Source organism: Eupeodes corollae, chromosome 3 (assembly GCF_945859685.1).
Source record: "Eupeodes corollae chromosome 3, idEupCoro1.1, whole genome shotgun sequence".
In the NCBI taxonomy this organism is placed as follows: domain Eukaryota; kingdom Metazoa; phylum Arthropoda; class Insecta; order Diptera; family Syrphidae; genus Eupeodes; species Eupeodes corollae.
This window is the reverse complement of record NC_079149.1, coordinates 74,188,719-74,203,792: the sequence shown is the minus strand read 5'-3', so window position 1 is coordinate 74,203,792 and position 15,074 is coordinate 74,188,719. Positions and strand designations below refer to the sequence as shown.

The 15,074-nt window shown below is 31.5% G+C and overlaps 2 protein-coding genes across 2 annotated transcripts; both read right to left on the bottom strand.

Moving 5' to 3' along the window:
• Positions 1-810, bottom strand: LOC129951782 (histone H1-like). The gene has a single exon (XM_056064099.1). It carries the CDS (start codon positions 761-763, stop codon positions 107-109), a length of 657 nt encoding a protein of 218 aa, XP_055920074.1. The 5' UTR covers positions 764-810; the 3' UTR covers positions 1-106.
• Positions 811-7,645: 6,835 nt separating this feature from the next.
• LOC129951870 (histone H1-like) lies at positions 7,646-8,540 on the bottom strand. The gene has a single exon (XM_056064220.1). It carries the CDS (start codon positions 8,491-8,493, stop codon positions 7,837-7,839), a length of 657 nt encoding a protein of 218 aa, XP_055920195.1. The 5' UTR covers positions 8,494-8,540; the 3' UTR covers positions 7,646-7,836.
• Positions 8,541-15,074: the final 6,534 nt, after the last annotated feature.

Below are 15,074 nucleotides of genomic sequence, written 5' to 3'. Positions count from 1 at the left end.
AAAAAAAAAGTTTTTATATCTCATTTTAGTATATTTTTTGTAGCCCTGAAAAGGACTGTGGATTTTTGTTTTGATTTCAACTTTGTTTTTCATTGAAATGGAAATTTTACTTCTTTGCCTTTTTAACAGCGACTGCCTTTTTTGGCTTGGCTGCTGCTGTGGCTGATTTTGCTTTTGGCACTTTAGGTTTAGGCGCGGCTGCCTTTGCTTTTGTTGGCTTTGCCTTAACTGCACTCGTTTTTTTAACACTTTTCACTTTTGGTTTTTCCACCTTCTTTTTATCTGCACTGGCACTTTTTTTTGTTGTGGCGGCTACTTTTTTTACTTTCTTTTCACCAGACACTTTTTTTAATTTTTTGTCACCAGCAGCGGCAGCTTTTGGTTTGGCGGCAGATTTTTTCTTCTCAGCAGACTTGGCCTTTGGTTCCTTGTTGGCACTAGGCGACAATTTAAAAGAACCCGCAGCTCCTTTTCCTTTGGTTTGCACTAATTTACCACTTATTACAGCACCTTTTAAATATTTTTTTATAAACGGAGCAAGTTTTTGTACATCAACTTTGTAAGTAGCAGCAATATATTTTTTGATTGCCAAAAGGGAAGAACCACCGCGATCTTTCAATGTTTTAATTGCCGCATCCACCATTTGCTGAGTCGGAGGATGAGTTGGTGCCGATTTTGGTTTTTTTGACCCACTTGCGGCGGCAGCTTTTTTTGGTTTTTTTTCCGCAACGATTGCAGGAGACGTAGCTACAGTATCTGCCATTTTGAATTCACTATTATTAATCACTTTAGAGCACAATTTTAAGAAATAGAAACACGTTTTTGTTAAAATTGCGCCAAATCCGCACCTACAGAAACGGCTAAATGAGAATCAAAGAGAGCGAAGGTATACAAAAAATTCATTTTGTACATAATTTGTACACTTTTGCAACTTAGTTTCCTCTTAAAACTTCAAAAATTTACGTCTTTTCGACCTAAATATTATAAAACAATTGACAAAATTTATTCTTACAATAATAATAGATAATTTAATAAATAATTTGATTGAAAAAACACTATCTATCAATGCATTAATAACAATTAAAGTAAATGTTTGGTGGTATTTTTTTAATACTTACCAACAAGAATGTTTATATTTAATAAATTAAACATATTTTCAGCTTGAAATTATTTTTAACATAAAGCTGATAGTTTATTTAAACTAAATAACTAAAAATTTCATCAAATTCTTACTTAATTTCTTTTTAATAAAATTAAAACAATATGGGTAATGAAACGCGTAGCATTTTTTCCCTAGGCTGTGACTTTTTCTTAGAAAATTTGTTAAACATTATCCCAAGCAAGAAAACAAATGAAAAACTATATTTATATTATTTTGTTCATAAATATTAAATATTTAATCCATAACAAACATTAAAATACCAAAAATTTAAACAAATAATCAAGCAATCAAAACTCATAAACTATCGAATATTCGCTTGCCAAGGTTTACAAATTCACATTTGTATTACAAAAATCTGTACATTGAAAAAAAAACTTTCTTGCTTCAAAATTTGCCTTCAGATATATAAAAAAAAACAAAGCATAGACTTATAAAATACATCATTGAAATATTAAAAATTAAAACACACAAAACTCAAACATTTTCGAGTATTGACTTGCTTAGTAGACAAATTCACATTTTTACGAGTATTACAAAAAACTGTACATAGAAAAAAATTCTTACTTGAAAATTTGCCTTCAGACATAAAAAAAAGAAGCAATGCCTTATAAAATAACTATAATTAAAAAAGAAAAACAAAATTCATAAATTTTCGAGCATTGGCTTGCGTAGGTATAAATATTTTCATTTGTATGATAAAAACTATGCATAGAAAGCAAGCAATAACATTTTCAAAATTTGCCTTCAAAGTAAATTATCACATTATCTTTCTACCTAAAATAAAAAAAAAATCGTGGAAATCGATAGGTACGTAATTACTAGATTGAATTAAAATTCATTTATATCTCTTTTAAATATTTTGTGGTCCTGAAAAGGACCGTTGAATATTTTTTTTAACCTCGATGATTTAAGCACGTTCGCCACGGATGCGTCTGGCCAATTGAATGTCTTTTGGCATAATTGTGACACGTTTGGCATGGATGGCGCACAAATTTGTGTCTTCAAACAGGCCAACCAAATAAGCTTCACTTGCTTCTTGAAGCGCCATAACAGCTGAGCTCTGGAAACGCAAATCTGTTTTGAAATCTTGAGCAATTTCACGAACTAAACGTTGGAAAGGCAATTTACGAATTAACAATTCGGTGCTTTTCTGATAACGACGAATCTCACGAAGAGCCACTGTTCCAGGACGATAACGATGTGGTTTCTTTACACCTCCTGTTGCTGGAGCACTTTTACGAGCTGCCTTTGTTGCCAGTTGCTTACGTGGGGCTTTTCCACCAGTCGATTTACGGGCAGTTTGCTTTGTACGAGCCATGATTTCACTTTTTTTCACTTCACTAATAAACACAACACTTTTGTTCACAATTTTTTTAGAAAAATCGAATGTAGATTTCTGTTTAAGTCATTAAATTGGCTATTCATGTTTCCGTTCGACTGTTTTTTTCATTTTCGTTGTCGATTTATTTGGCCAATCAAAATTAAGAATTGTTATGAAAAATAAGTATAAATACTTGTGGTATTTCGAGCGAAGAGCCACAGTTTAACAGTGACTCTTGTGCAGTGCAGTTCTCTAGTTCAGTTTAAGTGTTTTTTTAATTAAATAAATAAAAATGACTGGTCGTGGTAAAGGAGGAAAAGGTTTGGGCAAAGGCGGAGCTAAGCGGCATCGTAAGGTATTGCGTGATAACATTCAAGGAATCACGAAACCAGCAATTCGTCGATTGGCTCGTCGTGGAGGTGTAAAACGTATTTCTGGTTTGATTTACGAAGAAACACGTGGAGTGTTGAAAGTTTTTCTGGAAAATGTTATCCGAGATGCCGTTACTTACACCGAACACGCTAAGCGTAAGACAGTTACAGCTATGGATGTAGTTTACGCTTTGAAGAGACAAGGGCGTACTCTTTACGGTTTCGGAGGTTAAGAATTTTATTCGAAACAAACAATCGGTCCTTTTCAGGACCACAATTAAATATAAAAGAGATTGAAAATAGAAATCATACACCGTTGACGAACAAAATACCTAATTTTTTTTCATTTGCCAATGAATATATGTATGTATATACCTGATGATTATCAAAAAAAATTATTTTGCTAATTTACTTACTTTTTTGTACCAAAATATTTTTTTTGAAATGGAAACATAAAATAAAATTCCTTTTTGTGAAAAATTTTTTTTTTTGCTTTAGTCGCAAAAACATATTTTATTCCTTGTATTATTCTTTTTTCGAAATGGAAACAAAAATTAAATAAAATTCCTTTTTCTGAAATTTTTTTTGTTGCTTTGCATATTTTATTCTTTTTTCCGTAGAAAAATTTTTTTTTTTTGCTGCTTTACGGATTGGATACGAACAAATATTTCTTTTTCCAAAGGAAGAAAAAACATTTGTTTGTTGCTTTCTTTTTCTTCGTACGAGAATATTTTAGAATATATACAAAAAATTGAAAAATAAACACATCTCTTAATAGAAATTATTGGATACGAACAAATATTTCTTTTTGCAGAGGAAGAAAAAAACATTTTTTGTTTGTTGGTTTCTTTTTCTTTGAAAAAAAATAAAAAATATTTTTTCCGAACTGAAAAAAAAATGTTTTGTTGCTTTACGGATTGGATACGAACAAATATTTCTTTTTCTTCGTACCAGAATATTTTAAAATTGCTATATACCTACAAGAAATTGAAAAATAACCACATCTTTTAACAGAAATTAGAATTGCATACGAACAAATATTTCTTTTTCCAAAGAAAGAAAAAAACATGTTTGTTGGTTTCTATTTCTTTGAAAAAAAAAAAAATAAAAAATATTTTTTCCGAACTGAAAAAAAAATGTTTTGTTGCTTTACGGATTGGATACGAACAAATATTTCTTTTTGCAAAGGAAGAAAAAACATTTGTTTGGTTTCTTCTTCTTTGAAAAAAAAATGTGTTGCTTTACGGATTGGATACAAACAAATATTTCTTTTTGCAAAGAAAGAAAAAACATTTGTTTGTTGGTTTCTTCTTCTTCGTATTTTAAAATATATAAAAAAAATGAAAAATATACACATCTCTTAATAGAAATTATTTGTCGTCCTGAAAAGGACGGTTTTTTTTTTGTTTGCTGTCACTACATAGATTTAAGCACTTTTCTCTGTCTTCTTTGGCAACAAAACAGCTTGAATATTTGGAAGAACACCTCCTTGTGCGATTGTGACTCCAGAAAGTAATTTATTCAATTCCTCGTCGTTCCGAATAGCCAATTGCAAATGGCGGGGAATAATTCTAGTTTTTTTGTTGTCACGAGCAGCATTTCCCGCCAATTCCAAGACTTCTGCCGCCAAATATTCCATCACAGCTGCCAAATACACAGGGGCACCGGCTCCGACGCGCTCAGCATAGTTTCCCTTTCGCAGCAGACGATGAATACGACCAACAGGGAATTGTAATCCAGCACGATTAGAGCGGGACTTTGCCTTTCCCTTCACTTTTCCACCTTTACCACGACCAGACATTTTATATTATTGTTTTTTAAATATTTTTTACAAAAGAAAAAACACAAGAGAGCTCACTATTTCACTGTTCACTGTATCACTGCACACTGTAGAATGACAAAATTTTCGAACTGTGCGCTGTCTTTTATCTAAATTTTCGTATGCTCGCACACAGAAAAAAGAGGGTTGTGGCCTTAGAAAGCCGTTGTGGAAAGAGACAATATAATTCGTGAGTTTTTCAGAAAAATTCACAGTTCTCGTTCAGTCGTCATTGTGTGCAGTTCGTTAATAGTGAAAGTGAAGTGAATTATAAAAATAAAATGCCGCCAAAAACTAGTGGTAAAGCAGCTAAAAAAGCCGGAAAGGCACAAAAAAATATCACCAAGACCGATAAGAAGAAGAAGCGCAAGAGGAAGGAAAGCTACGCAATCTACATTTACAAAGTTTTGAAGCAAGTTCATCCTGACACTGGAATTTCATCGAAGGCCATGAGCATCATGAATAGTTTTGTGAACGACATCTTCGAAAGAATTGCTGCTGAAGCCTCTCGCTTAGCTCACTACAACAAGCGTTCAACAATCACAAGTCGGGAAATCCAGACTGCCGTGCGATTGTTGTTGCCTGGTGAACTAGCCAAGCATGCTGTTAGTGAAGGAACAAAGGCGGTTACCAAATACACAAGCTCGAAGTAATTTTTTTTTTATTGAATTTCTTCAAAAATGGCCCTTTTCAGGGCCGCAAAAATATCAATAAGAGATTAGAGAATTGAAAAAAAAATATTTTTTCTACCTGCGGAAAAATTCGTTAAATAAATATTTTTATTTGTGATTGAAGTAATTTTTTTTTATTTAATTTCTTCAAAAATGGCCCTTTTCAGGGCCGCAAAAATATCAATAAGAGATTAGAGAATTGACAAAAAAATATATTTTTTTTTCTACCTGCGGAAAAATTCGTTAAATAAATATTTTTATTTGTGATTGTAAGAGTATTTTCTATGAAAAAAATAAATTTTGTAAATTGTTCCAGACGCCACGTGAATCATGTCGCGTCCAATAGAAACACAAACATTTTTTTTATTGTTCTACGCATCGTGTACAGTCTCGAAGCGTCGCAAAAGTTTTAATAAGAAACTAGAGATTTGAGAAGAAAGGTATATACATATATTTTTTTTGCCTGTGGAATGATTTTATGAATCTATTTTGTTTTTCTTTGTGATTTTTGATTAGAAAATATATTTTCTATCAAAAGAAATACAAAAGTTAGTTCTGTTAATTGTTCCAGAACCACGTGTATCGTGCCGAGTCAAGTAGAAACGAAAAACATACAAAAAATACATTTTATTAAATAATTTTGTTTGTTTTGTTCTACCCATCGTGTCCAGTTATGTCGCTATGTGTACAGTGTACAGTCACGTAGCGTCACAAAAATATCTATAAAATATTAGAGAATTAAATTTGTTTGTGTTTTTTGATGTCAGATGTATGTAATTTCTATGAAAAGAAATACAAAATTCTTGTTATTTTGTTTAAGATTTTTTTTATTGTTCTACGCATCGAGTACAGTCTCGAAGCGTCACAAAATTTTTAATAAGAAACTAGAGAATTTAAAGAAATGTATGTTTTCTTTGCCTGTGGAATACATATTGTTTTTTGTTTTAATTTTTGATTACAAAATATATTTTCTATGAAAAGAAATACAAAACTTACTTTTGTTGATTGTTCCAGACACGACGTGTATCATGCCGAGTCAACTAAAAACAAAAAAATATAAATTTTGTTTGTATTGTTCTACCCATCGTGTCCAGTTATGTCGCTATGTGTACAGTCACGTAGCGTCGCAAAAACATCTAGGTATAAAATATTAGAGAATTAAATTTGTTTGTGTTTTTTGATGTCAGATGTACGTATGTAATTTCTATGAAAAGAAATACAACACTCTTGATATTTTGTTTAAGAATTTTCTTAATTGTTGCGGATATACTTCATGTCGCGTCCAGTCGATAAAAATATATGAAAATATATGTAATTTCTATGAAAAGAAATACAAAACTCTTGATAAATTGTGTAAGAATTTTTTTATTTGTTGCAGGAATGCGTCATGTCGCGTCCAGTCGATAAAAATATATGAAAAACATATGTAATTCCTGAAATAAAATACAAAACTCTTGATATTTTGTTTAAGAATTTTGTAAATTGTTGCAGGTATACGTCATGTCGCGTCTAGTCCATAAAAATACATGAAAACAAATACCTACATTTTGCCAAAGTATTTCGTTTGTATTTTTCTACGCATCGTGTACAGTCACATAGCGTGGAAACATTTCAATAATTACGTAGGTATTAGAGAAATGCAAAAAAAGAAAAATATGTTGTTGTCTTATTTGATAGTAAAAGTATTTTCTATGAAAGATATTTATTGTTGAAGGCATCGCATCGCGTCCAATCACAAAAAAGTAGAAAATAAACAGTACAGTCTCGCCCATACATATCGCATCGTACCTAGTAGCTGTAGTTAGAAAATAGGCGCAAAAATATATATTATTTATTTGTATTGATATTTCCTTTCTTTCTGCCCAATGAGAAATACATATGAATACAAATAAATTAAGTTTGCTTTTGAATACCTATTTCATAAAAAAACTATTTTCTGTAGAACAAAAAAAGGACGAAAATAAATGCAAAACTAAATACGTTTTCGGTTGTTCAGTCTCGCCCAGACAAATCGCATCGTGCCTAGTAGCTGTAGTAAGAAAATAGGCGCAAAAATATATTATTTATTTGTATTGATATTTCCTTTCTTTCTGCCCAATGAGAAAAACATATGAATACAAATAAATGAAGTTTGCATTTGCAATACCTATTTCATTAAAAAAAGTATTTTCTGTAGAACAAAAAAGCGCGAAAATAAATGCAAAACAAAATACGTTTTCGTTTGTTCAGTAGTGGTAGTCCCGTAGCGGCGACAGCGCGGCGGCGTCGCATCGCATCCAGCCACTTCACCACTTATCCCGTCGCCGTTGCTCCACCAGCCCATCGCATCTCAACGCTATCATCGAGATAGTCCAAAAATTCTCCCTCCTTTTTAATAAAAAATTAAAAAAAAAAAGTTTTTATATCTCATTTTAGTATATTTTTTGTAGCCCTGAAAAGGACTGTGGATTTTTGTTTTGATTTCAACTTTGTTTTTCATTGAAATGGAAATTTTACTTCTTTGCCTTTTTAACAGCGACTGCCTTTTTTGGCTTGGCTGCTGCTGTGGCTGATTTTGCTTTTGGCACTTTAGGTTTAGGCGCGGCTGCCTTTGCTTTTGTTGGCTTTGCCTTAACTGCACTCGTTTTTTTAACACTTTTCACTTTTGGTTTTTCCACCTTCTTTTTATCTGCACTGGCACTTTTTTTTGTTGTGGCGGCTACTTTTTTTACTTTCTTTTCACCAGACACTTTTTTTAATTTTTTGTCACCAGCAGCGGCAGCTTTTGGTTTGGCGGCAGATTTTTTCTTCTCAGCAGACTTGGCCTTTGGTTCCTTGTTGGCACTAGGCGACAATTTAAAAGAACCCGCAGCTCCTTTTCCTTTGGTTTGCACTAATTTACCACTTATTACAGCACCTTTTAAATATTTTTTTATAAACGGAGCAAGTTTTTGTACATCAACTTTGTAAGTAGCAGCAATATATTTTTTGATTGCCAAAAGGGAAGAACCACCGCGATCTTTCAATGTTTTAATTGCCGCATCCACCATTTGCTGAGTCGGAGGATGAGTTGGTGCCGATTTTGGTTTTTTTGACCCACTTGCGGCGGCAGCTTTTTTTGGTTTTTTTTCCGCAACGATTGCAGGAGACGTAGCTACAGTATCTGCCATTTTGAATTCACTATTATTAATCACTTTAGAGCACAATTTTAAGAAATAGAAACACGTTTTTGTTAAAATTGCGCCAAATCCGCACCTACAGAAACGGCTAAATGAGAATCAAAGAGAGCGAAGGTATACAAAAAATTCATTTTGTACATAATTTGTACACTTTTGCAACTTAGTTTCCTCTTAAAACTTCAAAAATTTACGTCTTTTCGACCTAAATATTATAAAACAATTGACAAAATTTATTCTTACAATAATAATAGATAATTTAATAAATAATTTGATTGAAAAAACACTATCTATCAATGCATTAATAACAATTAAAGTAAATGTTTGGTGGTATTTTTTTAATACTTACCAACAAGAATGTTTATATTTAATAAATTAAACATATTTTCAGCTTGAAATTATTTTTAACATAAAGCTGATAGTTTATTTAAACTAAATAACTAAAAATTTCATCAAATTCTTACTTAATTTCTTTTTAATAAAATTAAAACAATATGGGTAATGAAACGCGTAGCATTTTTTCCCTAGGCTGTGACTTTTTCTTAGAAAATTTGTTAAACATTATCCCAAGCAAGAAAACAAATGAAAAACTATATTTATATTATTTTGTTCATAAATATTAAATATTTAATCCATAACAAACATTAAAATACCAAAAATTTAAACAAATAATCAAGCAATCAAAACTCATAAACTATCGAATATTCGCTTGCCAAGGTTTACAAATTCACATTTGTATTACAAAAATCTGTACATTGAAAAAAAAACTTTCTTGCTTCAAAATTTGCCTTCAGATATATAAAAAAAAACAAAGCATAGACTTATAAAATACATCATTGAAATATTAAAAATTAAAACACACAAAACTCAAACATTTTCGAGTATTGACTTGCTTAGTAGACAAATTCACATTTTTACGAGTATTACAAAAAGCTGTACATAGAAAAAAATTCTTACTTGAAAATTTGCCTTCAGACATAAAAAAAAGAAGCAATGCCTTATAAAATAACTATAATTAAAAAAGAAAAACAAAATTCATAAATTTTCGAGCATTGGCTTGCGTAGGTATAAATATTTTCATTTGTATGATAAAAACTATGCATAGAAAGCAAGCAATAACATTTTCAAAATTTGCCTTCAAAGTAAATTATCACATTATCTTTCTACCTAAAATAAAAAAAAAATCGTGGAAATCGATAGGTACGTAATTACTAGATTGAATTAAAATTCATTTATATCTCTTTTAAATATTTTGTGGTCCTGAAAAGGACCGTTGAATATTTTTTTTAACCTCGATGATTTAAGCACGTTCGCCACGGATGCGTCTGGCCAATTGAATGTCTTTTGGCATAATTGTGACACGTTTGGCATGGATGGCGCACAAATTTGTGTCTTCAAACAGGCCAACCAAATAAGCTTCACTTGCTTCTTGAAGCGCCATAACAGCTGAGCTCTGGAAACGCAAATCTGTTTTGAAATCTTGAGCAATTTCACGAACTAAACGTTGGAAAGGCAATTTACGAATTAACAATTCGGTGCTTTTCTGATAACGACGAATCTCACGAAGAGCCACTGTTCCAGGACGATAACGATGTGGTTTCTTTACACCTCCTGTTGCTGGAGCACTTTTACGAGCTGCCTTTGTTGCCAGTTGCTTACGTGGGGCTTTTCCACCAGTCGATTTACGGGCAGTTTGCTTTGTACGAGCCATGATTTCACTTTTTTTCACTTCACTAATAAACACAACACTTTTGTTCACAATTTTTTTAGAAAAATCGAATGTAGATTTCTGTTTAAGTCATTAAATTGGCTATTCATGTTTCCGTTCGACTGTTTTTTTCATTTTCGTTGTCGATTTATTTGGCCAATCAAAATTAAGAATTGTTATGAAAAATAAGTATAAATACTTGTGGTATTTCGAGCGAAGAGCCACAGTTTAACAGTGACTCTTGTGCAGTGCAGTTCTCTAGTTCAGTTTAAGTGTTTTTTTAATTAAATAAATAAAAATGACTGGTCGTGGTAAAGGAGGAAAAGGTTTGGGCAAAGGCGGAGCTAAGCGGCATCGTAAGGTATTGCGTGATAACATTCAAGGAATCACGAAACCAGCAATTCGTCGATTGGCTCGTCGTGGAGGTGTAAAACGTATTTCTGGTTTGATTTACGAAGAAACACGTGGAGTGTTGAAAGTTTTTCTGGAAAATGTTATCCGAGATGCCGTTACTTACACCGAACACGCTAAGCGTAAGACAGTTACAGCTATGGATGTAGTTTACGCTTTGAAGAGACAAGGGCGTACTCTTTACGGTTTCGGAGGTTAAGAATTTTATTCGAAACAAACAATCGGTCCTTTTCAGGACCACAATTAAATATAAAAGAGATTGAAAATAGAAATCATACACCGTTGACGAACAAAATACCTAATTTTTTTTCATTTGCCAATGAATATATGTATGTATATACTAAATACCTGATGATTATCAAAAAAAATTATTTTGCTAATTTACTTACTTTTTTGTACCAAAATATTTTTTTTGAAATGGAAACATAAAATAAAATTCCTTTTTGTGAAAAATTTTTTTTTTTGCTTTAGTCGCAAAAACATATTTTATTCCTTGTATTATTCTTTTTTCGAAATGGAAACAAAAATTAAATAAAATTCCTTTTTCTGAAATTTTTTTTGTTGCTTTGCATATTTTATTCTTTTTTCCGTAGAAAAATTTTTTTTTTTTTGCTGCTTTACGGATTGGATACGAACAAATATTTCTTTTTCCAAAGGAAGAAAAAACATTTGTTTGTTGCTTTCTTTTTCTTCGTACGAGAATATTTTAGAATATATACAAAAAATTGAAAAATAAACACATCTCTTAATAGAAATTATTGGATACGAACAAATATTTCTTTTTGCAGAGGAAGAAAAAAACATTTTTTGTTTGTTGGTTTCTTTTTCTTTGAAAAAAAATAAAAAATATTTTTTCCGAACTGAAAAAAAAATGTTTTGTTGCTTTACGGATTGGATACGAACAAATATTTCTTTTTCTTCGTACCAGAATATTTTAAAATTGCTATATACCTACAAGAAATTGAAAAATAACCACATCTTTTAACAGAAATTAGAATTGCATACGAACAAATATTTCTTTTTCCCAAGAAAGAAAAAAACATGTTTGTTGGTTTCTATTTCTTTGAAAAAAAAAAAATAAAAAATATTTTTTCCGAACTGAAAAAAAAATGTTTTGTTGCTTTACGGATTGGATACGAACAAATATTTCTTTTTGCAAAGGAAGAAAAAACATTTGTTTGGTTTCTTCTTCTTTGAAAAAAAAAATGTGTTGCTTTACGGATTGGATACAAACAAATATTTCTTTTTGCAAAGAAAGAAAAAACATTTGTTTGTTGGTTTCTTCTTCTTCGTATTTTAAAATATATAAAAAAAATGAAAAATATACACATCTCTTAATAGAAATTATTTGTCGTCCTGAAAAGGACGGTTTTTTTTTTGTTTGCTGTCACTACATAGATTTAAGCACTTTTCTCTGTCTTCTTTGGCAACAAAACAGCTTGAATATTTGGAAGAACACCTCCTTGTGCGATTGTGACTCCAGAAAGTAATTTATTCAATTCCTCGTCGTTCCGAATAGCCAATTGCAAATGGCGGGGAATAATTCTAGTTTTTTTGTTGTCACGAGCAGCATTTCCCGCCAATTCCAAGACTTCTGCCGCCAAATATTCCATCACAGCTGCCAAATACACAGGGGCACCGGCTCCGACGCGCTCAGCATAGTTTCCCTTTCGCAGCAGACGATGAATACGACCAACAGGGAATTGTAATCCAGCACGATTAGAGCGGGACTTTGCCTTTCCCTTCACTTTTCCACCTTTACCACGACCAGACATTTTATATTATTGTTTTTTAAATATTTTTTACAAAAGAAAAAACACAAGAGAGCTCACTATTTCACTGTTCACTGTATCACTGCACACTGTAGAATGACAAAATTTTCGAACTGTGCGCTGTCTTTTATCTAAATTTTCGTATGCTCGCACACAGAAAAAAGAGGGTTGTGGCCTTAGAAAGCCGTTGTGGAAAGAGACAATATAATTCGTGAGTTTTTCAGAAAAATTCACAGTTCTCGTTCAGTCGTCATTGTGTGCAGTTCGTTAATAGTGAAAGTGAAGTGAATTATAAAAATAAAATGCCGCCAAAAACTAGTGGTAAAGCAGCTAAAAAAGCCGGAAAGGCACAAAAAAATATCACCAAGACCGATAAGAAGAAGAAGCGCAAGAGGAAGGAAAGCTACGCAATCTACATTTACAAAGTTTTGAAGCAAGTTCATCCTGACACTGGAATTTCATCGAAGGCCATGAGCATCATGAATAGTTTTGTGAACGACATCTTCGAAAGAATTGCTGCTGAAGCCTCTCGCTTAGCTCACTACAACAAGCGTTCAACAATCACAAGTCGGGAAATCCAGACTGCCGTGCGATTGTTGTTGCCTGGTGAACTAGCCAAGCATGCTGTTAGTGAAGGAACAAAGGCGGTTACCAAATACACAAGCTCGAAGTAATTTTTTTTTTATTGAATTTCTTCAAAAATGGCCCTTTTCAGGGCCGCAAAAATATCAATAAGAGATTAGAGAATTGAAAAAAAAATATTTTTTCTACCTGCGGAAAAATTCGTTAAATAAATATTTTTATTTGTGATTGAAGTAATTTTTTTTTATTTAATTTCTTCAAAAATGGCCCTTTTCAGGGCCGCAAAAATATCAATAAGAGATTAGAGAATTGACAAAAAAATATATTTTTTTTTCTACCTGCGGAAAAATTCGTTAAATAAATATTTTTATTTGTGATTGTAAGAGTATTTTCTATGAAAAAAATAAATTTTGTAAATTGTTCCAGACGCCACGTGAATCATGTCGCGTCCAATAGAAACACAAACATTTTTTTTATTGTTCTACGCATCGTGTACAGTCTCGAAGCGTCGCAAAAGTTTTAATAAGAAACTAGAGATTTGAGAAGAAAGGTATATACATATATTTTTTTTGCCTGTGGAATGATTTTATGAATCTATTTTGTTTTTCTTTGTGATTTTTGATTAGAAAATATATTTTCTATCAAAAGAAATACAAAAGTTAGTTCTGTTAATTGTTCCAGAACCACGTGTATCGTGCCGAGTCAAGTAGAAACGAAAAACATACAAAAAATACATTTTATTAAATAATTTTGTTTGTTTTGTTCTACCCATCGTGTCCAGTTATGTCGCTATGTGTACAGTGTACAGTCACGTAGCGTCACAAAAATATCTATAAAATATTAGAGAATTAAATTTGTTTGTGTTTTTTGATGTCAGATGTATGTAATTTCTATGAAAAGAAATACAAAATTCTTGTTATTTTGTTTAAGATTTTTTTTATTGTTCTACGCATCGAGTACAGTCTCGAAGCGTCACAAAATTTTTAATAAGAAACTAGAGAATTTAAAGAAATGTATGTTTTCTTTGCCTGTGGAATACATATTGTTTTTTGTTTTAATTTTTGATTACAAAATATATTTTCTATGAAAAGAAATACAAAACTTACTTTTGTTGATTGTTCCAGACACGACGTGTATCATGCCGAGTCAACTAAAAACAAAAAAATATAAATTTTGTTTGTATTGTTCTACCCATCGTGTCCAGTTATGTCGCTATGTGTACAGTCACGTAGCGTCGCAAAAACATCTAGGTATAAAATATTAGAGAATTAAATTTGTTTGTGTTTTTTGATGTCAGATGTACGTATGTAATTTCTATGAAAAGAAATACAACACTCTTGATATTTTGTTTAAGAATTTTCTTAATTGTTGCGGATATACTTCATGTCGCGTCCAGTCGATAAAAATATATGAAAATATATGTAATTTCTATGAAAAGAAATACAAAACTCTTGATAAATTGTGTAAGAATTTTTTTATTTGTTGCAGGAATGCGTCATGTCGCGTCCAGTCGATAAAAATATATGAAAAACATATGTAATTCCTGAAATAAAATACAAAACTCTTGATATTTTGTTTAAGAATTTTGTAAATTGTTGCAGGTATACGTCATGTCGCGTCTAGTCCATAAAAATACATGAAAACAAATACCTACATTTTGCCAAAGTATTTCGTTTGTATTTTTCTACGCATCGTGTACAGTCACATAGCGTGGAAACATTTCAATAATTACGTAGGTATTAGAGAAATGCAAAAAAAGAAAAATATGTTGTTGTCTTATTTGATAGTAAAAGTATTTTCTATGAAAGATATTTATTGTTGAAGGCATCGCATCGCGTCCAATCACAAAAAAGTAGAAAATAAACAGTACAGTCTCGCCCATACATATCGCATCGTACCTAGTAGCTGTAGTTAGAAAATAGGCGCAAAAATATATATTATTTATTTGTATTGATATTTCCTTTCTTTCTGCCCAATGAGAAATACATATGAATACAAATAAATTAAGTTTGCTTTTGAATACCTATTTCATAAAAAAACTATTTTCTGTAGAACAAAAAAAGGACGAAAATAAATGCAAAACTAAATACGTTTTCGGTTGT